The 25,142-nt window shown below is 32.0% G+C and overlaps 1 protein-coding gene across 1 annotated transcript in view; it reads right to left on the minus strand.

Moving 5' to 3' along the window:
- PCNX1 (pecanex 1) overlaps nucleotides 1-25,142 on the minus strand; it is a 221,085-nt gene that overhangs the window by 103,519 nt on the left and 92,424 nt on the right. Inside the window, exons 7-8 of the mRNA XM_051977680.1 lie at nucleotides 21,374-21,506; nucleotides 13,767-14,008 (exon numbers count right to left, since the gene is read on the minus strand). Of these exons, the coding sequence (XP_051833640.1) occupies nucleotides 13,767-14,008; nucleotides 21,374-21,506 (375 nt within the window). The remainder of the gene's footprint in view (nucleotides 1-13,766; nucleotides 14,009-21,373; nucleotides 21,507-25,142) is intronic.

Here is a 25,142-nt window from a genome sequence, read left to right on the forward strand (position 1 = left end):
CTCTTTTCTATATCTTTTATTTCTTTTCTAATTCTTTCCATTATTATTCTCATTTCATTGATAATATCTTTAAATTCTTGCATAATTTCTCCTAGTGTTTCTAACTAATTTTGTGAGCAAGTCATATTTGTTTCTAAAGACTCTGCTTGTAGATGTTTTAGAATTATCGTCTTCTGGGTTTGTGTTGTGGAGATTCCTGGTACTATTTATAGCTCTTTATCTTTTTTTGTTTTGATCCTTCTAGCAATGTTATAGGCAACCAGAAATTGCTGGCCTAAAAAAAAAAAAAAAGAGTTCTGGAAGCAGACTTTATGATCCTAGACCCATTGGGAGACCTCCCTGAACTGATATCCTGAACATAGGACTGAGTCCAAGATTTGTTTTCAGCATTTCCAACACTTGGCATTCTAGGCACTGAATTTGCAATCCTGGTTTAGCTGGAAGAATCCATGCTGCAGATCTGGGCCAGAGATGAAATCTGAGATCAATCCTAGATATCCCTATACTGATGGCCCACTAAGTACTGAGTCCATGATTCCAACCTATTCATTCATAGATCCCATCTTGGTCACTTGGTTGTAGGTTGAATCTGTTGTCTTGGATTAGAAAAAAATGTTATTTTTTTCTTTTGACTTTCTAATTACTATTCCAAATGGCATTCTTTTTGGATTGTTGCTGGAATCACTATGTAGGCATCTGAGTTGTATTGATTTTTCTTATTCCATTATCTTGGTTCAGTTTCCACACTAATGACACTTAAGCAGATCTGTGAACTGACTGATTTAACTATCCTGGTCCAATCATTCTGAAAAGCATTTTGGAATCATATTGAAAAAAGCCATGAAATTACACACACACAAACACACATGTGCTATCTCACTATCTCATACCACAAAGAGATCAAAGAGGGAAAAGATATACATAATTTTTTAAAAAATAATATAACCTTGGTTTATTATAAGTTACTACAAAGTAAGAATAAACTGGGAAAGACTGAATAAATTATGGTATATGAAGAAGTAATGGAATATCATTATTCTATAAGAAATGACAAAAGGACTGAGTTCAGAAAGAAAATTTGTTGCTACAGAGCAAAACAAAGATTTTTTACTACAGAGAAAAAGTGAAAAGAACCAAGAACAAATTACATAAAGAATAATCGGCAAGCCATATAAAATGAGACAATTTCTGACATGGAAAATAAATATGAGGATTTATTATGGGTATCTATATTTAGCCATTACAAGGGAAGATTTTTTGTGGGATAGGGGGAATTGAGAGGAGAAGGGAGACAGTTATAGTGATCACAAAAATAGGAAGAAAAGTGTCAATGAACTATTAAGACTCAATAGAAGAAGATTCAGAAGTAGAAAGAGACAAGTGTTCAAGTACAATATTAAAAATAGAATATATTGGGTAAGGAGGAGGTGGAAAATCAAAGTGGATGTAGTGAAGTTATAATTTCCTAAGCAGGAGAAGAAAAAGTACATCAACATTTTAAGCATTTAAAAACATCTAGGCTACCTCTCTGGATAAACCTGACATCAATAGTGAAGTTTTTGTTGCCTATCTCTAGACAAAATAACTATACTTCATTTCATACCATTTCAGCTCCTCTCTTTGGTCCTGACTATATGAACAAAAGATCATGTTACCCCATGACATGCCCTCTCCTCCACTTTTCAGTTTCCTTTTGTGTACTGTCTTCCCTCATTAGATTTTAAGCTTCCTGAAAGAAAGAATTGTCTTCTTTATTTTTTCTTATTTGTATTCCCAATATTAGTATATTTATCTGGCACACATAAGACACTTTAATAAATATTTAGTGTCTATCCTATACAAAAAGGAACAGAATCTACTCCTTTATATTTGGTCATTTTAGTCTGAAATTTAATTAAGAATAAAAATTTCAGGAAATCAGAATTAAACCATTGCTTAAAATGGGGATTTGAGGGGTCAGAAAAAGAATCTAATGTTTAAAAAAAAAAATTTTACAAAAACATTTATTTTGGGTAATTGAACTTAATAAAAAGAATAGAACTGAAAAACAGAAAGTCAAAACACATTTATATGAAATATACTCTAAGAAAAAAATCTAATTTTTATATACACATATTTTTAAAAAACATTTCAAAACTTTAAAAAAAGTTTTTTAAAACTTTACAGATTTACATATTAATCATTTCAAATGCAAAATGACAGATATCAATTCATTTGTGAAATACTGCCTTATACCATAAGAACATTTACTTTAAAACTGACCTGTCTTACTTATGGAGTTAAATAAGTCTAGTAGCAGTGCGAGAGTTCCCAATAAAGGAATTTACTGGCCTGAAAAGCTAGACTGACAAAAGAGATTTATTATGGGGGTTTGGAAGTAAGGTTAAAATATAGTTAAGGAAATAGGTAAAAATAGAGATAAGAAGGGCACCAGAAACAGGATTCCAATGGACAGAGGGTCCTGGCATGCCAGGCGTAAAGCTGGCATGTTTGGAACCTCTGCAAAGAGAGGGTCTTTTATAATGGAAGATTTAGCTAGAGGGAGGGGCCTGTGGGTGTCCCAAGTTGGCTCAGATCCAAGTGGGGCTGGGACAGGCCTGATCTTCTATTGGAATTCAAAGGGACCAGGATTTGTGAATCAAAAGATCCTTGATTGACAATTACATCAACGAGGTGGGGTTGGAAATCAGAAAGGAATCTTAAAGGGACCACACCCACATCATTAATTTCCCCATTTTCCCTTTCCCAGCTCAAAACAAAAATCTATTCTTTGATTATAGAATTGAACTTCACACATTGAAAATCATATTCAGTGAATTTCAATTTTGAATTGATTATTATAGGCTATTGATATTGTAAGCATTCTCTTTTGTTAGCCTTGAAGTTCTACAGTTTTAAGACTAAATTCCATATTTGTCCCTGTAAAATTCTCGATCCTTGTCAAGTCACTCAAAATTAGCAAAGAAGTCTGCCCTTTATTATAACAGATATATTTATGTATATTTAAATTAAAAATAATTTATATATATATATATATATATATATTTAACTTGATATATATTTAAATTCCATAAATTTAAATGAAAATAACTGATTATTTTCAATTTATCCAGTATATAGTTCTTTGCATAGTTATTTGTATGCTATCTCCCCCATTAGATTAAGAGCTCCTTTAGAACAAAGATCTTTTACCTTTCTTAGTATGAGAATAGCAGTATTGTGGCATTGATTTGCCTAGGTCTCTTAACATAAGAGATGTACAACAGAAAATAAGATAATGAAAAGAATAGCAGATAAACTGCAGGGAATCACCTCCTTTGTTAGCATTACAAACAATATGGGCTTTTTTTGTCTTGTTCTGTTTTGTTTTTTACTTGTGGATTCTGGAAGAATGGTGGTATTCCCTGAAGAACTGTTGCTTATACTTTGTGAGAGACTTACATTTTGAAAATAAATCTAAGTGTACAAAAGGAATGGCAGGAGCAAGAAGACCATTGCTGCCAGCTCCACTCCCGTATTTGTTTCATCTGTCTTTTAGGGGCCCACTTCATACAATCTGCTCCGTGAATGTCGACTAGATATGCCAAGGAGTCTCATTTAGATCTCAGGTAACCCCACAATCGCTCAGAAAGCATGCAGGCTATTTAGATATTCAAAGTTACTTGATACAACATCCTAAAAGTCTTTTCCATAAATCAACAACTACTTATAATTACCGAAATAAATTTTTTTATGGAATTTTACTGATGCTATTAAGTACTTTCCCCAAACCTCTTTACATTTCTGTTTGAAATGCAGTACTTTCGTTTATTAACAACATTAAAAAAAACATTTTTACTTTACTTTACCTGTATTTCATATTCTCCAAAATAACAAATCAAAAACATATATATGCACTTTTATTTCTTCAAAGTGATATTAAGTTTTACATTTTCAATACACAATTAAATAACTTAGGACCAAAGCATAAAACTATTTTATTCTGTTTGATAAGGTTTAGATTTGGGATACCCAAATTAAATTAGGGTTACTGGTGATCAGGGAGTTAAATAAGGTCTAGTGGTTGGCGCAAGGGTAGGGAGTTAAATGAGGTCTAGGAGTTCTGAGGATTCCCTTTCTGGTAGCGCAAGAGTCCCCTGTAAAGGAATTTACAGACCCGAAAACCTAGATTGATAAAAAGAGGTTTATTATGATAAAAGAGGATTGGAAGTAAGGTTCAAGTCCAGTTAGTAAAAGGTGTTAGATAAAGAGAGCTTGGCACTGGAAACCATATTCCAGGGGGCAGAAGCTCCTAGAAGTGCCAAGAGGGCTGGCATGTTTGGAACCTCTGCAAAGAGAGGATTTAGTTTGGCTCTTTTTATAATGAGAGATTTAGCTAAAGGGGCCCATGAGTGGAGTCCCAAGTTGGTTCAGATACAATGGGGGTTGTGAGAGCCCAGGTTGGCTCAGCTGCAGTGGGGCCTGGGACAAGCCCGAATCTCCTATAGGAATTCAAAGGGGTGCTTTTGACCAGGATTTGTGAATCAAAGATGCAGGCTTCCTGAAATGATAATGTATCAGCCAAGAGGGGCTGGGAGTGATCTGCACAAATCAATCTGAAAGGATCTCAAATCAGTTTCTTAAAGGGACTACAACCTGCTTCATGTTCATGAGAAATTGTGTGCCATGATACCATGATGTTTATTAAGACCATGTAAAGGCTTGTGAAGCTTTTCATGCTACACAAGAAATATATATATTATGAAATTTAAGAGTTGTATGTTTCAAATATAAAACAGAAGTTTAAAAATAAGTTTTATTTCAATAGCTTATTACTGAGTCAATATGTGAGTATTCAAAAAAGCCATTAAAATTATTTTAGATACTGATCTTATAAAAATATATTTAAAAGTCAGAAATTGAAACTCATAAATTATAAACTAACCTTAAGGGACTCTTGATAGATATGTATTTCAAATATTCTTTCAACTGGAAAAAAGCTTGGAGGTCATAGTCTAACTTTCTTTTTACATATAAAGAAACTACAACTCAGAACTTAATTTTTTTTTCTTTTTTTTGCTTAGGCAATTAGGGCTAAGTGACTTGCCCAGGATGACACAACAGCCAGTAAGTCTTAAATGCCAGAGGCCACATTTGAACTCAGGTCCTCCTGATTGCAGGGCTGGTGCTCTATCCACTACATGTTTTGAAATAGTTATTTCACAGAAAGAGAGCAAGGTGCTCCTTGTTTTACTTTAGCCTTTCTTTGAAAGCTCACTGTTCCTCAAAGAGCTCCTCATCAAAAGAATTTCTCAAAGAAAGTTGATAAGATCAGCTAATCTTGTCAAAAAGAAGAAACATTATGAAACTGAATAAATGGATTTTCAAAAAATTTATTTGCATAATTCTCTTAGTTTTCCTAACAACAAACATTCAAAATAAGAAGCCCCAACAAAATCAACTAGAAAGGTATTCACTGTGGAGATATTTATGATAGCATACCTCCTAGTCTTTTGTCCCATCCAGAAGCTAATGTGAAACTTTTTCATTCACTAACTGCCTCTGTGAGTAATACAGGAAAAAAACTCAGTTACTTTTCCCCCTTACTGTATGTACTCTGTCCAGGGCATAAGAAACAAGGTTTTTATTTGCTTTTATTGCATCTACAATTTGTCTTTATATCATGAACATTTTCTTTTAACATAATTGGAAAATCTTGAGCATGCAGCCAAAGCAGTCTTTAGAGAAAATTTTTTTATCTTTAAACTCTTTCATCAACACAAAAGAGAAAGGATATATAAATGAAATAGCATGTAACTTTTTAAAAACCTCTAAGTCAGCAAATCATTAAACCCTAAATATCAAAAAAAGAAATTATGAAAATCAGAGAAAAAAGTAAAAAAATTGAAAGCAAAAATTCTACTAAAATGACAAAACTAGTTCTACTAAGATGACAAAACTAGTAGTTGGCTTTGTTTTTTTTTTTTTTTAAAAAAAAAGGATAAAGAAAATGAAAGAAATAAAAAATTTTCTTTCATTTTTTTTTTTAAGAAAAAAAAATTGAGTATTAAATGTGAAAGAAAAGAAATCATCACAGGCCAAGAAAAAAATAACCTATTTTTTCTAAATTATTTGTCAGGAAAATTAACAAATGAAATGAATAAATATTTATAAAATACATAAACTTTCTAGATAGATGGAAAAGTGGAATTTAAATAATACAATTTCAGAAAAAGTAATTAAACAAGTCTTAAGTGAATTTATAAAATGAACAAAGATAACAGAGTAGAATGAGCATTTTTGCCAAACTCTTCTATTACCCCCCTCTAAACAACTTAAAAAACAGGACAAACTGAATTATGAATGAGATAAATCAACAAAAAATCACAATGATTTTGAGTCATTTTGACAAAAATGACAATGAGTCATTTTTCCAGTCCACAACTAGAAAGAGCAGTCATTATAGACACTAGGAGAGATGGTGAGGTAGAAGCAGTACCAGCTGTGAGAGAGGCAACTGCATGCAGAGGTATCAAGAGTACATAGCACTCAGAGAAGAGTAGAAGGGCAGAAAATCTGGGCAGAAAGAGTTTCCAGGAGACCCTTGTGTCAGAACTGTGCACAAGGTTGGGTGCCATTTGACAGAACCAGTACCCATTACCCAATTTTAGGATCAGCTTTGAAAACAGATTTTGACTTTGCTATACACTTAAAAAGAAAAGCAAGCTATAAATAGTACAAAAGAAAAAGAGAAGTGGTAGTTATTGAATACAGCAAACACATAACCTTTCAAAAAATAAAATTTAAGTTGACAGAAAATGACTAATTTTTCATATGAGTCTCATTCCTGAATCCGTCTCTAATATTATTAAGTGATCAAGTCATAAGAGCAAATACTGGAATTACTAAGATTAGAAAACTAGTAGAAAGAATAGCATAAAACTAAAAGAACTCAATCTTAACCTTAAGAATTGATGATGAAAAATTCATAATGAACAACAGAAATTACACTGACATCAATTATAATTTTAATAGAAGTTTAACTGATATGATAACTCCCAAAGAGATAAAAAATCCCCGAGAGTGCCCTACTTAGCAAATAATTGACTAACTTCACAAGCTGGAGAAACATGGAGGCCAAAGGCAATAAATGTTGAATACAAATACACTGGTAAAATCTTGAAAAGGAATTATGAATAATAATGAGTAGTTATTATTTCACATAGGAAGAGAAGTAGAAGAGTACAAAACAAGTTTTTAAAAAGCTAGGCAAGAGATTTAAAGAAGCAAAGGCATAAGGACTTGTTGATCATCTTTCATTAGGAGAGGATTTATTCATCAGTGATGTCTTGCCTTAGATAACTATCTCTGAGTCTTCTGAATCTAACATTCTCCAAATATAAGGAACAAATACTAGAAATACATAGACATAAACAGTGGCTCCACAAAGCTATAACTTAAGGATTTTTATAAAGAAAGTGGATGTTTCAACTAAAAGAAAACATTCTTCAGAATGTTAGCTTCTTTCAATTTAAGAAAGGGTGTCCAGTGAGTATTTCATTACTTAAGACTTAAAAACACACTAAATATGTGAAAATTGCCCAACTAGTATTTTTTTTAAATCAATGAAACATAGAAAAAAACCATAATCCCTATTGTGCCAGACAAAACCATATTAATTTAAAATGTAATTTGTGCTACAAAATGCTAAAGGACAATTGTTATCCCCATGCTTCTCCAGTGAGGTCACCATTAATAAAATCCTTTGAACTAGTCAAGCACTTGTTGCTTAATAAAGCACTTAATAAAACACAATCAAAAACATATGATAGGAAACTGAGTTTTTCTACCAGTTTCTGGTATGAAACTAAAGTTCCCTTCTCATCTTTAATAAATCACAGTACACACATGCCATGGTCCCCTAAATGGTCAAAGAATATGAACAATTTTCAGATGATGAAATTAAAACCATTTCTAGTCTTATGAAAAAATGCTCTAAATCACTGTTGATCAGGTAATACAATTTAAGACAACTCTGAGATACCACTATACACCTCTCAGATTGGATAAGATGACAGGAAAAGATAGTGACAAATTATTGGAGGGGATATGGGAAAACTGGGACACTGATGCATTGTTAGTGGAATTGTGAACATATCCAGCCATTCTGGGGAGCAATTTGGAACTATGCTCAACAAGTCATCAAACTGTGCATACCCTTTGATCCAGCAGTGTTTCTACTGGACTTATACCCCAAAGAGATCTTCAAGGAGGGAAAGGGACCCACATGTGCAAAAATGTTTGTGGCAGCCCTGTTTGTAGTGGCTAGAAACTGGAAACTGAGTGGATGCCCATCAGTTGGAGAATGGCTGAATAAGTTATGGTATATGAATGTTAGAGAATAATATTGTTCTCTAAGAAAAAATGAGTAGGATGATTTCAGAGAGGCCTGGAGAGACTTACAGGAATTGATGCTAAGTGAAGTGTGAAGAACCAAGAGAAAGTAGAACAAATTGGAACAACAAGATTATATGATGATCAATTCTGACGTAAGTGGCTCTTTTCAACAATGAGGTGTTTCAGGCCAATTCCAACAGACTGGTGATGGAGAGAACATCTACATCCAGAAAAAGGGCTGTGGGGACTGAATGTGGATCACAACAAAGTATTTTCATCTTTTTTTGTTGTTGTTTGCTTGCCTTTTTGCTCTGATTTTTCCTGTGCAGCATAATTGTGGAAATATACATCAAAGAACTGCACATGTTTAACACAATATATGTTATACTTATATTGAATTACTTGCTCTGTAGGGGAGGGAGTGGGGAAAAAGGGAGAAGAAAAAAATTGGAGCACAAGGTTTTGCAAGGGTGAATGTTGAAAACTATCTGCATATATTTTGAAAATAAAAAGCTTTTATTTACTAAAAAAAAGAAAAAGTGAACAATAGAGAACAGAAAACTTATAAAGAAGCAAAGCTGGGCAGCTTTATAATGCATAGTATTTATTATATAGGTTTTCTTGAAATGTAAAAATTTTTTATATTGAATCCTCTCTATTGTGTTCTGCTGTGCAGATGACAATTTGTTCTTTTTGTATTTAAGTTTAAAATAAATAATAAAATTTACCAAAAAACCTCCAATACTGGATAATGGATGAATAAATAGAATAGAATATTACTGTGCTGTAAGAAATAAGGAAAATGATAAATACAGAAGCATGTATAAACTCATATGAACTGATAAGTGAACTAAATGCAACCAAGAAAACAATATAGACAATGGCTAGAATAGAGTAAATGGAAAGAACCACAAAACAAATGGAAATGAATTCTGCAAAATTATAAAAAACAAGCTTTTTCCTAAAGAAGAGATATGAGAAGAAATATTCCTATGAAGAGGTGAAATGAGAGAGAATCCATGACTGTAAGAAAGATCATATTTTTTTGATGTATATCTCAATTTTGCTCCTCTTACTCCTTTTCTCTTTATCTTCTTTGTTATATGAATAACTTGTGAGGAAAGAAATGAAAGGACATAGGAGAAATTTAGGCAATAAAAAGAACAAAAAATATAAATAAAATTTTATTTTTAAAAATGTTGATGCTCCATACAATAAAGGATTCTTAGGCAAAGCTTGTGGCATACCAAATATCTTTATAATAGAAAACTTCTAATACTATAATATTATACCTACTGAGAAATCTAAATAGTTCAGGATTCAAAATCAAATTAAAATTTTATACTTCAATTACTCTATTACAGTAACCATAATGCAAAAGCTATGACACAGGGTAGCATTAAATGAAGATTCATGCCAATATTATGAATAATGAATTGTTTCTGTAAAGAAATTTAGGTTAATTAGCTTTAAATGAAGGCACTGTTACTACTTTACTAGATATATTTGCAATTAAAAGTAACTTTGTTACTTGAAAATGCGTTCATACCAACAGTAAAATTCTAATTATATATTTGACTAATAATATTAAAAATAGAAACACTTTTCTTGCTTTAGCTAGAAAATAATATAACAAATAGCCTGTAATAAAATAATAACAAAATTCGTTTGGAGAAACAAAATAAAATCTAAAGTGTTAAGGAAAATGATGAAAAGAAGCAAGCATGAAAAGTGAATAATACTACTAGAACTCAAACTATACTTATAAATCATTAATAATAATCATTTAAATTAATTTAATTAATGAATCATTAAGTTTATTTAATTTATTTAATTAGATTAATAAATCATTAAAATCATCAGGGATTGGTTAGAGAACAGAGAAAGAAACTCAAGTGAAAGAGACTAGATTGAAAGGAGACAAACAGAAGAATAAACTAATGTTTGATAAAGAAAATAAATTACATAGGGAAAACCTTCTAATTTGATAAAAAATAATTGGGAAAATTGGAAAAGAGTCTGGCAGAAATGAGGGTCAGAACAACATCTTATATCACATTCCACAATACATCCAAAATGGATATTTAACCTTAATATTACAGATCAAACTATTAAAATATTCAAAGATAAACATTTTTTATCTTTCAGTTATGGGTGATGTATATTTTACCAAGTAAGAGATGGAATCAGTCATTAAAAGATCTATAATTACAAAAAATAGATAAGAGGAGATAATAGGAAAATATATTTTTATTAAATTCCTGATAAGGGCTGAATATCCAAGATATAAAAATAATGAATTAACTATATAAGACACTAATAGCCATTTCTCAACAAATCAATGGTCAAAGTTCTCAAGAGAACTGCAAAGTATTCACAGTCACATGAAAAAAATACTCCAAATTACAATAAGAGTAATGCAAATCAATACAATTATACCTCCCACCTGCAAACTGGCAAAAATGGTGAAAAATTGGAAATGTGAATGTTGGAAGAGTTGTAAAAAGATAGGCACATAATGTTGGTGGAGTTGTGAAATGGCACAAATATTTTGGAAAGTAATTTGGAATTATGCTAATAAAATGACTAACTAGGGACCCTAATATTGCACCTCGTACATCAAAAAAGTCACTGTTAAAAAAAAAAAAAAAAGTCTGCATATACTCCAAAGAGTTTATAGCAGTATTTTCTGTGATATTTAAGAATTGTAAACTGTAGATCCATCAAGTAGGGAATGACGAGACAAACTGTTGCACATGAATATAATGGAAAATTACTATATTATAAGAAATTATGTTTATGACGAGTTCAAAAAAGAATGGAAAGACTTGCATGAATATTGATGCCGAGGAAAGTTAGAGTCAAGAAAATATACACAATAACAAAATTAAAAGTAAATGTAACAAAATTATAAAGATCAAGTGAGATTCAAATTAAGAGATCCGAGAAGACATCACCAAACCCTATATAGAGGTGAGAAGTCCACAAATAGCACATATTTCTCATATTTTGGGACTTTTTCAACATTATCAATCAGTTGGGCTGACTTTTTTTTTTCCTTTTCCTTTCTAAGAAAGGAAATGTCATAAGAGATGGCTCTCTAGGAAGGGAAGAAGGAAGAATATATGGGACACTATAGTGATGTAAGAAATAAAAAATATCAATAAAAATTTATTTTAAAAAAAGTTTGCAGTCCAGTAAATGGCTAGATTTGGAAATCTGAAGATCTGATTCAAATCCTACCACTGACGCCAGCTGTTTGACCATGGGCAAAAGTTACTTAACCTCTTTTGAAGCTCAGTTTCCTCATCTGTAAAATGTCTTTTTTCTCAATCTTTACTTCTGACCTCTCTGCAGCTTCTGACACTGTTTATCACCCTCTCTTCCTTGATAATCTCTTCTGTCCAGGTTTGGGAACACCATTCTCTCCTGGTCTTTTTACATATCTGACTATTCCTTCTCAATCTCTTTTGGAGGATTCTCATCAATATCACAGCCTCTAACTCCTAGGTAGGGTCTGTCTGGGGCTCTCATACACTGCCATAGATTTCACTGCCATCCCTATGCACCATTCTCAAATCAACCTTTCTGCTGACCTCCAATCTTGCATCTCCTTTCAGACATCTTTAATTAGATATACAGTAGGCATCTTAACATTATGTCCCAAAGTAAATTCATCTTTCCCCCTAAAACCTGCATCCTACCTTTCCTATTACTGTAGAGGACACACCATCCTTCTACTCTCTCAGGTTCATAATCCAGAAGTTATCCTGGACTTGTCCTTATCTCTCACCCCCACCCACCAGTCAACCTGTTGCCAAGGCCTATTGATAGCACCTTTCCAACACCCCTCAGATATGCTCCCTTGTTTCCTCCGACACACCAGAGGAGGTGTGTCTAATGGAGGCCCTTATCACCTCATGCCTGGATTAATACAACAGTCTGCTGGTGAGTCTGCACCCACTTCCATCCATTCACCAAAATGATTTTCCTAAAATGCAAGTCTGGCCCTGTTACTCACCTTAATTCAATAAACTACAGCAGCTGCTTTCAGGAACAAACACAAAATGCTCTGTGTGGCATTCAAAGCTGTTCAAACCCTAGCCCCCTCCAACCTCTCCATTCTTCTTATACCTTATTCCCTACGACGTACTCTCTGACGTGGTGATACTAGCCTCCTACCTGTCCCACAAACAAGACACTCCATTTCTTGGCTCCAGGCCTGCAACATTCTCCCTCCTCTGCGCCAACTACTGAATTTGCTGGCTTATTTTAAATTCCAATGAAAATCTCATCTTTTATAGGAAACATTCCCCAACCTCTTACAATCCCTATGCCTTCTTTACTTTTTTTCTATTTATCTTGCATGCAGTCTGCTTTTTATACACATGTTTTTATGTTGTCTCCCTCATTGCATTATAAGCTCTTTGAGGGCAGAGAATGTCTTTTGTCTTTTTTCTTAAGTCAGGCATTTAGCACAGTATAGGACATCAAGTAAGTGTTTAATCAATGTTTACTGAATGACTGGTTAATAGTATTTCTAAGACTTACTATAAAGTTAAATTTGAAGATATTTGGTAAGGTCTTTCTCCAAACTCACAAGTGTTGTATGTGTCAGTTACCATTATTACTACTTATCTGTAAAGTAGTATGTAATATGTAAAGTAGAATATAAACTCTTTAAGGGCATAGGAGCTTTTACAAAAATCTTGTCTTTGGATCCACAAGGTGCAGCAGAGAAGCATGCAGTAGAAAAAATGTTTAAATCTGGAGTACAAATTCATGTGCGACTTTTAGACAAGTCATTATACCTTTCCAAGCCTTCATAGATATTTTTTAGAGTATCTTTTAAGGTAGCTTCCAGTTCTAAATCTATGATCTGATGGTCTTAAATGATTACTAACTTAGAAGCCATTAATAAATCCATTAACAGAAAATTATTATAGGTGCAAAGAAAGGTATTTGGTATTAAAATGCAACTATGATTATCTCAAGAGCATAACAATCATGATTGGAATGAACCCTACAGAAGGTGATTTAACAATTACTTCAAAATATAAACTATCTCAGGAAGTGCCTCTTTCCCACAAGAAACAGAACTATTAAACACTCAAGAGAGCAATTCAGCATTCTTCTCCAAGATATTTATGTAGCTAAGAATAAAACTATTTATGAGAAAGCATAAAACATTAATATCAGAAAACTTTGTTTTGCTATTTTTTCACTGAACATGCTAGAGAAAAAAGTGTGGGACAAGAGTGGAGAGAAAATGAGAAGAAAAGCAGGAGTTATATTTTTCCTCTTCATGTTTAACCCAAATCCTGTTAAAAGTATACCTATATGATTCAAAAATGAAGCTATGTGGAAAATGAATTTCAATTCATCATTACCCATTATCTGCTGCATTAAAACTTCCATGTCACCAAGGTTACATAAGGCCTGCATACCAAGTTCATGATGCAAACTGCTAACGCCTACAGCAGATGCATTGTCATGTGATGCTTCTAAGTGGACACTCCCATTTCTCACCAGCAAGGAGGCACTAGCACTGAGCACTGCAGCCTGGGAAGGGGGACGGGACTGGACTTTGACCTGGACTGTGGACTGCTGGCCTTGCTGACCATCTTGAAGGCTACGAAAAAACATGGATTGGGGAGACATTATAGGGAAGAATAAGAGAAAACAACAGCCAGAAATGAAGCAACACAGAAAACATTTCAAAAGGATAATTCTATCATTAAGCATAGCATAAGAGAAAAGCTTTTATAAAATGTGCAGATTTTACTACTGAAATAAATGTAAACCAGTATTTCTAATATAACTTGGACTAAAAAGTTACAGCTTCAGAAGACTTTTGCTTCTTCACTGCATGCTCTTCTATATGTGGTTCACAGAGTCTATATCACAGTTATTTTGTAAAAGAAATCAACTAATTGTTAAATTAAGGAGTTTGTTTTCATTAACTATAGTTTTTTTTTATGTTTGACAGTATATTCTAAATAGGCATTTTAACAAAGAAAATAGAAAAGGACAAGAAGTCCTTTCAATGTCTCTAGAGGAAACCAATAATTTTGAGAACAGACCTTTCACTTCAGAGCTCATGATCAGTTTCTGGAACAGGGGGTCTTAACTTTTTTTTTTAATATCATGGAATTCTTCAGAAGTATAATGAAACCTATGAACCACTTAGAAGAATGTTATTAAATGCACGAAATAAAAACACATAGGATTATAAAGAAACCAAAGGGTAGTGAAACAAAAGATGTCATTTTTTTTTTCCCATACAAGTTCATGGACCTCCAATACCAAAATATGTCATACAAGTGGTCAATATAAATACTAGGTACTCAAATTCATTATAAACCCAAGTTGCTTTGAAGTTATGGAATTCTCATTGAACTAAACGGGAAAAAACCTTTAGACTAAGAAAAAACAGGCAAATATCAGAAAACCTTAAAGATAAGTTAAAATAAAATATATAAACTAAGATGGTGGCAAAAGAAAATTTAGGATAAGAAGTCTTATTTGTAAGATTCTTATCAATCTCTGATTTAAACGCTAATGCCTTAGGCCTAAAATATTCATAATGAAGGCCAATCTGAACACCACAAATAATATATTATTTTTTTTACTACTTAACAACATATATTTTTCATTTTGAAAATAGTTTTCTTTGCTCCCAGTCCACAGTATAGTCTAACATGTTTTTTTATTTCAGAAAAACTAAAAAGGAAGTAAATTTGGAAGACAATTATAACCAAAGGACTACTTAGCTTTTGCATAGTATCAGCAGCAACTTTTGTTTTAAAATGACTCAAAAGTGAAGAAAATATATTATTTTTCAATATCTGAAAGGCTGGCTACAGCATGATCCTAGATGCGTTATGTTTTCTATATGTCATAGGGCATTTGAAACATATATTCTGCATGGAAACACATACTATAGCTCTATGACCAGAAAGAATGACTAATGGTCTACAAGCTGATATATGAAAAGTTAACTGCCATCCTCATGATTGACAACATAGTAAATGCAGCCATGCAATAACAAAGGAGTGGTAGCCTTTATCATGAGTATAGACTGGGTAGTATCTGACAAAGATGGATGTTTAACCAAGCTGGCCATTGCTGTCAAGCACCATAGGGATCTCATTTTATATGGCCACCCACAGGCTTGAAGACTGTCATTGAGAAGCATGCAGGCAAGGAGCTGACAAATTTCCACAAAGCCAGGCTTACCACTGTAGGCATTGAGGTTTAAAACCCAGCCTTCAACATTAAGTTCCAAAAGCTCATCATCACAAGGCAGAGCATCTTCTCTCCCAGGGAGTTCCAGGCAGCCCTGAGGAGAACCAAACCCTTTACCATTAATGAGGTCCTGATTCTCCTAACCATTAGACTGCAACCTCCTTGAGAGATAAGTTTTTAGGGTATCAATCTTAATATTCTTAGTTTATAGTATAGTATCTTCAGCAAAGTTTGAAATTAATGGATGCCTGCTAAAATGGATATGCATTACATATTATTTTATATACTGTACAACTCACTTTTGTATTATACTAAAGGAAAGATTAATTAACTGGAGTATGCAAATTAATGGGCCCAGTTAACAGTCCATATATGTGTTGTCCCAAGACCAGACTAGCTAAGTGCAAAGAGGATGGAGCATACGTTGTGCAAGGTAATGAATTTTTTCAACAGAGTACATTTTGAGTTTGACGAAGTGAGAGCTGAACTAGTAATAGTATCCATACCAATAATATCATATATCTTTAAATAGTTTGAATAACCATTTTTCAAAAGCTGCAAGGGGAGAAGAAATGAAACTTTATAAAGCCTCATTCATTTAATCCAACTATCTTTAAAAAATAATGTTTTTTTCTTCGATATACAGATATTTTAAAGCTTTTTAAAAAATGTTCTAAGGTCAGAAAATGTGACATAAAAATGAAACAAGTACATAAATAAAAGACTGGACAGAATATACCTGATATAGTTCTCTATCGAAGTAACAGCAACAAACACATTCTGGAACATCTGTTTTTCAGCTCCCTTCTTTTAGAACCATTAGAAAATCAAGAATTATTTGGTTTCTTTAAACATGCAAAATTAAGCACAAGCATGCACACAGGACAATGTGTCAAAAAAGGCAAATTTGCAATAACAACAAAAATTAAACTGCCAACCATGATAAACACCTTTTAGTCTATGGATATGTGAACACTTAGAGAAAAACAAACTTTCTCATTAATGTATGTAACTGTAAAGGTAAACTACAGTTTAAATTGATACATAACATAATCCCAGAAAGACATATTCTACAAAGCAGGTACATAAAACAAAATTATCTGTTCCTCTTCATTTAAAAAAAAAAAACCAAACCCTAAACTAAGAGATTTGCTTGAAAAATGAATAATTCAAAAGTGGAAAAAAAAATCGAGGCAAAACATTTAATTGCTAACAGTGGCGTGACCTTTCAGAATCAAAAATTATGGACAGAAGCAAACCAAATAATTTCATCCATTAAAAAAACAAAAATGAAAGGACTATGAAGGCACAAAAGTATAATTTAAAATGGAAATATTTAACATTCTATTTTATGTAATTTTTAAAATAGAGTATAAATTCTAAACAGATATTTAGGATTGTGCCATAATTTCAAATTCATAATGTTATAAATACACCTAAGATTATAATTACAAGAAGAAAAGAATGTTTCAGTAAGTACAGAATCATAGCTGGTGGACACCTCAGAGCTCATCTAGTCTAACTTCTTTATTTTACAGATAAAAAAATGAAGCATGGATAGGTTAAGTAATTTGCTTTAAGATCATATAAATGGTAAGAGCAGAGTAGGTATTCAAACCTAAGTTCTTTTACTTTAAACCCCACATTTTTTCCTACTGATTCACAATTATATCAAAATTAAATTCACAACTAAGGAAAAAATGTTAGCTCTAAATCTACATGGTCAGTGAACATTTGAATTTTTATATGAAAAGCTAGGCACATCAATTCATATTTTCAGAATGTTTCCAGAAAGAAAAAAAAATGCTAAGAAAAATTTTCACAGAAAAGTTTTAGGAAATATTTCTCTAACAGCCTTTAGCTCACTATTAAATAAGCCATAGTTATTAATGATCAAATCAGCAATATCAATCTTATGCAAGAACTTCTAAAATGAGAAAAAATACTGACAAAAAAAAAACAAAGAAAACGAAGAGATGAAACATTATAAATCAAAATTCTTAATCTTTTCTTCTTTTAAAACCACACATTTATTTCTATATTTAGAACTTAATATATATTGCCAACTATTATCATTTTTTAAAGACGTCACTGCAGCCAGATTTGGGAACCAGTTTGCATATTTTATTTCTTTTATACACATTAACTAAAATTTTGTCTTACATATGCCAAGTGCTCAAAAATCTTTGTCTTATGTCTACATGAAAGATTTCTGAACTCATTACTATAACCTTGTTGCAACCCTATCACATTCTATTTTGTACTGCATTTATTTAGATATATCTAAATCTGTCCCCATCCCACTCCCAGTAGATGGTAAACTCATTGAGAGCAGAGATTATGTTTTTCATAAATGTATTTCCAGTGCCTAGTACTGTGCCTTGTATATAGAAGGTACTTAATATATGTATGTTCAATTTAGATGCAATTAGATGCATCAAGCTTTAAAAAATATGTAATTATATGTAGTTGTTGAATTTAATTATAGCTCTTTAGATGTATCAAGCTTTAAAAAAACAAATATGTAATTGTTGAAAATTTTCCACACATAAATAGAAATCTGACATTTATTTTAATAAAAGAAATGAATTTCCTCAAGGCAACCATTACTAGTGGCTCAGATCTACATGTTCAGTATGAACACAAACTAGATATAAGTAGATTTTTAAATTAAATAAAAACTAATTATCATCCTCAATCTTACTACCATATTTCCTAAGATTACTATGCTTGATTTTTAACTCTCTTTGATAACAGGTACCACGGGACAGACTAGTAGGTTTTAGTTACATTTTGGTAAAAATTGAGAGGCTAAAAAACCCTTCTATCTGTAAGCCTGATTAAAAAAAAAAAAGACACCACCAAGAATATAGAAAGACATTAAAATGTATTTGTAACATGTATTACATGTTATGTACAAATTCTCTTGCTAAAATAATTGATTTGGCGCATTTAAACCTAGAGGCAAGAGTTTTCTAAATTATAGAGCAATCTCAACATACAATTTGAAGCAACTTGCATTAAACTATATAAGCTGAAAACTATTAAAACACAAAGTATTATTAAATATGATTTTTTTCAGTTTTTTCTTAGCAAAATAAAAAGAAAACTTTAAAGTTTTCATGGTTATGCTAACTTATAGGTAGAATTTTTAGTGAGAAGCTAATTTGAAAAACAGTGCCAAGATTTTTTCAGTTTCTTTTTTGCTATTAAAGAATTAGTTTTCAATAATATACTGTTTTTTCAAAATTCCATAGTTGTAAGTTCTGTTTTACTGATTCTGTAATATCAGGTTATCATTGAGGAGATAAACAACCTTTATCTTTAAACTGTATTATAATCTGCTACCAACCCTATACACTACAAATTAGAATTTGCTATAATATAGACCTATTTAAAATCCCATTGAAGCTAGTTTAGTTAACATGCTAAAAGACATTATTAAAACACTTAATCTACAGAACTGATCGTAAGGCTCATAAACTTACTATAATATTTGTATTAATTATGTGGCTAACAATAGAATTGTTGCCTTATACATCTACTCTGAGGAAGGGAATCTGTATTTTTTTTTTTTTTTTACATTTTACATATAAATCCCACATACCATACTTTCTCTTGTTATATAGTATGATCATATTCAAAAACCTGCAAATGTAGTCCTAAAACAAATTCTGTATGTCTTATTAGGATATTCAACTAGAGAGCAACATCAGGATCTACTTTATCAGTTTAAATTAACAGCTCTAAGTTGTTTTAATAACTGTGCATCTACCAAGCCCACTAGCAGCAAATAAAAAAAAGACAGACGTCTAGGAGAAAATTTTAATAAACAAAAAAGATATTAAGTGGCATCTTAATGTGAATAGGTATATACCTGATATAGTTCTCTAAATAGGAAAAAAGTTGTGAATAGGTAAAAAAGTTGTCTAGAAGGAGTGATTAGGGGAGAAAGAAGTATGACAAAAAACAAAAAGAGGTAAAGTTGGTTAAAATGCCAAGCTATTTCAGAGTGTAATAGTGCTGCCTAAAAATCTATCAGAAAAAGAACAAAAAAAAGTTTTTTGGTCTTTTTTTTTTTTTTTTTTAAATAAAGGCAGAGTAAGTTAATGGAGAGAGAAACACAATAGCAAAGAAAAGAACGAGGAAAGGCACACACGCAAAAAAACCCAAAACAAAACAAAAGAAACTTATTTTCTTAAACTAAATATTTTTTATTTGAGTCTTTTTAATTATTTGTTAATCTGAACAGCAAATCATTTGTTCGACACAGACTTTACTCAATTATTTAAGAGATGGAACTGGAAAGGAAGAAATCCTTATAATAATAGTAAAATTAAAATTTAAGAAAATTTTAAAATACAACAGAGTACAAATAAAGCTGTAACACACACACACACACACACACACACACACACACACACACACACCCACCCCTCAAAATGAGCAACAGTTTTAACTTGATCTTCCACCACCTATAATGTCTCCATGTTAAAGCCTAACTAAAATAATATTTCCTTGGATTTCAAATGGAAAGATTCTGTGAAATTTCTTACAGCAAATGCTTTTAAATACTAAGATATATTGTACTAAAATCTATTCTGGATAAGTGCTTCTAGAACTATGTGGTGTCCAAGTCTTTAAATAGTCTTCCATTTGTTGTTTTAATAACAAATTTCTAGTTAAGTTTAGAATATAAATGAATATCACTACATGAAAATGAGAATAATCTAAAATATTTACATGGGATATAATTATTATTATAACAATGGAAGTTCAATAGGAAAAACATTTCTCATCTGAGAAATCAGTGCATGCTCCCTTGCTTTATAATACTCAGACCAAAATATTTTTTCATTGATGTATGTTAAGTGTTAAGAATTTAGACATAGATTTATATACGTATGTAGGTTTCAAGTAATCGCTATTTATCATACATACATTAGTTTTATACCAAAATACTACTGGGTTCAAAGGTAAAATTTGATGAAGATAATTTATTAATAAAACAGTGAAATAAATTTTCATATAATTACCTAATAGTGTTGAGCAATTGATTCTTTTTACCTGGTATATTTGTTTAGGAACTTAAACTGTCAATTGCTTAAATTATTTATATAATCAGGAGCAAGGAATTAGGAACTCCTTATTCCCACATTTCTTTGCACAAAATCATAAAGCAAAAGAAATGTCAAAAATGATGCTTCTTTTGCTATAGAATTTTAAGGCTAGAAGGGACCTGAGAGGTTATCTAGTCTACCCCACTTATTCTTCAAATAAGAAAAAATTAGTTGTAAAAGTTTAAAAAAAAAAGTCATATCACTTATAAATAGCAGTCAAGATAGTGCTCAGATCTCCTAATCTCCGTAAATATTTTTTTTCTTTCATTCTTTTTTTTAGCCACACCACATTAAACTAGTAAGTGAAATATTAATATAACTAACAAAATAGATCTGGCTGAAAGTTGCTTTTTATACTGATGTGACTGTTAAATTTTTTTCTGTAAATAAAAAACGGCTTTTCTGAATGGGGGGAAGGAGGGAAATGGTGCAACACAGACATGCACATTTAAACAAGCTCACCATCACATGCAAGGAGAACTAAAAGAGACAGAAAAGAGGGATTAGAAGGAAGAATAGAAGTTATTCAAATGATTTCTTGGAATTGAGGGTGAGGGAGGAAGAAAAAAGGAAAGGTTTTAAAAAATTGCTACATGCATGCTGAATATGGTGTAACTTTAATACTGTACCTGAGGGGTGATCCGAAGAGCAATGTAGGAGGGGTAGGGTTACTCCCTGCATTGTGCCTGCGCCGTACTGCCTGACGCCTAAATGTGCTGCGTTCACGGCGAAATGTAACCATCTCCTCGCTGTCCTGTGCTGCTGCATCAAGACAGACTCAGGTCAAATAGGAACCCAGTCATGTGCATAAACACGCAGCTTAAAGTCTGTCTTTCCCTTGCCTCCCATTATCCCAAGAAATGTGGCCTTCTCAACTATATCAATTTGTTTTTAGAAATAATTTATATATTATCTTTCATTCTATGTAGAGTCCAACACACACATACATACACACACACACACACACACACACACACACACACACCCCTAAGGTGATTACTTTCTTTAAAAGTAAATGTCAATTTTACCAAAGTATTAAAAAACTAAAATCTGCTCTGCTTTTTATTTTTGATCTCAAATACATTTTTAAGATCTTTGATATGCTTAAAAATTCTACTGCAGATCTTTGGGTTTATTTTACTTTCTTTTTTTTACTCCAGTTTATATGTAAAGGGATTCTGCAAAACATAATAATAATTCTTATTAATCTTCTAAAGAGAAAATCAATTTTTCTGATTAAAAAAAAAACAAAGATACTATACTATAGCAATATTACATTCTCTTTATCTAGAAGAAAAGTGAGTTTAAAAGTTTAACTATTGCTCTCATGCTGACTCCACAATTTTTGGCAGCATCAAATACAACTGGTAAGTTGCACAATTGACTTACTGAAATCTCATTTTAAGAATGTAAAAATAAATTTTAACTGTAGGTTCTCTTCCTGCCAAACTTAGTTTGATGAATGCATATGCCTCTGGACTAACATATTAGCAAAGTGAAGTTGAATGTTTGTTTAAAAAACAATAAGGTACAAATAAAACTCAGATGTATAAAAAATAAGTAAAATTAATTAAAATGATATAATGTGTAAGTCTAACATAATAGTTTGTCTTTTCAATCAAAAGCTGTATTCAATTTATCAATTTAAATTTTTAAAAAACATTATCATTTCTTTTAAAAATACAGTTAGAGAACTGTTCCAAGTGAGGAGTTTGGTTGTACTACAATTGGGAAGAACTTCTGAGTTTTTTTTGTTCTCGTAATAGCTAAAAAAAATACAAAGTAAATCTATAATTTTAATGCTTTTACCTAGTTAAATCTTTTGATATTAATAAGACAACAGAAGTTGGAACAGAAATTGGGTTACAAATATGTCTACACATATTTGTACATACATACATCTATATGTACATAGACTATACAAATGTATACTACTCTTCTGTTAAGAAGTGAATCTAGTAAGGTTGACATATGCTGTATGGATGGGATCGCTAGGTGGTGCAGCAGATAAGAGTTCCTGATTTGAAGTCAGGAAGACTTATCTTCCCCACTTCAAATGTAACCTCAGATACTTACTACTCGGTGACCTTGAGCAAGTAACCCTGTTTGCCTAAGTTTCCTCATTTTACAAAATGAGTTAGAGAAGGAAATGGCAAACCACTACAACATCTTTGCTCAAAAAAAAAAAAAAAAAACAACCCAAATGAGGTCACAAAGAATAGAACATGACTGAAAAACAACAAATGCTCTGACAAAATGCTACGCTTTAACAAATATCTACATTGTAAACTTGGAATTTTTTTTTAACTGACTATGGATCATTTTTAGGACATATTCTCCCTCCCCTCCCCTGCAACAAGAAAAAAAGAGGAAAAAAATAAGCCTGTCAAATAAAAACAAGCCAGTCAAATGACAGAGGAAAGAAGGACATCTAAGGAGATAACAGTTGAAATCCATTCAGCATTTATAAAACTACTATGTGAAAAGAAATGGGGATGCAAAGACATAAACAAAGAGCTACATTCTACAATGTACATACAAATAAATATGAAGTAAATGGCGGGTAATTTTTTACGGGAGAGAGAAGCAGCTAAGGGGAGGGCAAAATCAGGAAAGGTCTCAAAGGAAGTAACTTTAGCTGAATTATGAAAGGAGAACTATAGATTCAGAAATAAAGGGAATCTACAAATGCAAAGGTAAAGAGGAAATACATTCCAAGCAAGGAATTAGAAAACAATGTCATTTATAAGTGAAACCAAACTAGGCCAATTTCAATGGACTATAAAGTTATGTCAAGGAGAGTAGCATGTATTAAGCATGGAAATGCAGGGCTTTAAATACCAAACTTAAGGAGTTTTTATTTGATCCAAAAGGCAACACTGACGCTTACTGAGAAGGAAAATGACATGCTCTATATGAGAGGTATTGAATGCCTGAAGTAGGATAGTAGCTATTAAGAGAGAAGGTGGCAAATGTGAGGGATGCCGTAAAAGCTAGAATTGACAAAATTTGGCAACTCATTGGATAAAGAGGTTAAAAAAAGTCATAAATCATTCAAAAGTTGCAATTCTTTAATTAGAATTAATGAAAAGAGAAGGGAACTTAGCAAGTTAAAAGGAAAGACAATGAATTCAGTTTTAGTCCTGTGGAACTTGACATATCTAAAGGTTCCACCCAGGTAGAAACATCTAATGGGTGATGAAGCAAAACTTGAATCAAGAGAGAAATAGGAACTGAATATAAACACAAGGAGTCAAATTAAAAACCAAAACCAAAACCTGATTATTAGTTGTAAGAATTTCTTGCTAAAACACTGGTTTTAAGAAAAAACTAAAATTTGGAGCATTCAATTCAATAAGTACCAAGTACCTATAAAGAGCAAGACAATATGCTAGATGATAGGAATACAAAAAGTAAAAGGAAACTCTGGAGAAATTGACATTGTTGTAGGGCAAGCAACACACACACACACACACACACACACACACCAGATCATCAAAAAAAAAAAAAATGGGGGTATGGCTAGTAGAATCAGAAAAGAACTTCTTTAAGAGGTAACATCTGAAATAAGCCTTTAGAAGGGCTAGGAATTCCAAAAGGTCAGAGATGAAGAGGTGAGAAATCTAAGCATGGTAAAGAATATGACATATGGACTATGGTATATGAAAAAAAGATTAGTTTAGCTAGAAATTATATATGTAACAAGGGACCACTAATGTGAAATTAATCTGAAAATATAGGTTGAAGTCAAACTGTAAAGAGCTATAAATGGAAACAGACTCCAAATTGTGAAGGGATTTAAATGCTGAATTTTACTTAAAAGGAAATAAGAAGCCACTGAAGCTTGTTAGTCAAAGCACTGACATAGTAAAAAAGATAATTAATTTTACCATAGGATACAATGGAAGGAAGAGAGACTGAAAATTAGAAAACCAACCAAAAGCTTATGTGATAATTAAAGCAAAAGATGATGAGATAACTAGGTAACAGCTATGTAGAATGTGAGACCTAGCTTGTGAGGCTTCTTAACCTTTTTTTGTGTCATGAACCCCTTTGGTAGTATGGTGAAGCTTATGAATCAGAATAGCGTTATGTATATGGGCTTAAATAAAAAGTGGATTACAATGCAGTCATTAAAAAAAACTTGTAAAAAAAAAAGTTCTCAGACAAAAGATTAAGAAATTCTATGTAGAAATAGTGTCAACAAGACATCTAGCAGAAAACTGGCGATATGGAACCAGAGTTCAAGAAAAAAAAATTTGAGTTGGACCTAAAAATTAGAGGATTTTATGATAAAAATAATGACTGAACTTAGGGGAGCTAATGAAATCATAAGAGAAAAGGACAAAAAGGAAGAAGGTCCAAAAGAAAACTTTATCCACTCTTAGCAAGCTTAGA

Source organism: Antechinus flavipes, chromosome 2 (assembly GCF_016432865.1).
Source record: "Antechinus flavipes isolate AdamAnt ecotype Samford, QLD, Australia chromosome 2, AdamAnt_v2, whole genome shotgun sequence".
In the NCBI taxonomy this organism is placed as follows: Eukaryota; Metazoa; Chordata; class Mammalia; order Dasyuromorphia; family Dasyuridae; genus Antechinus; species Antechinus flavipes.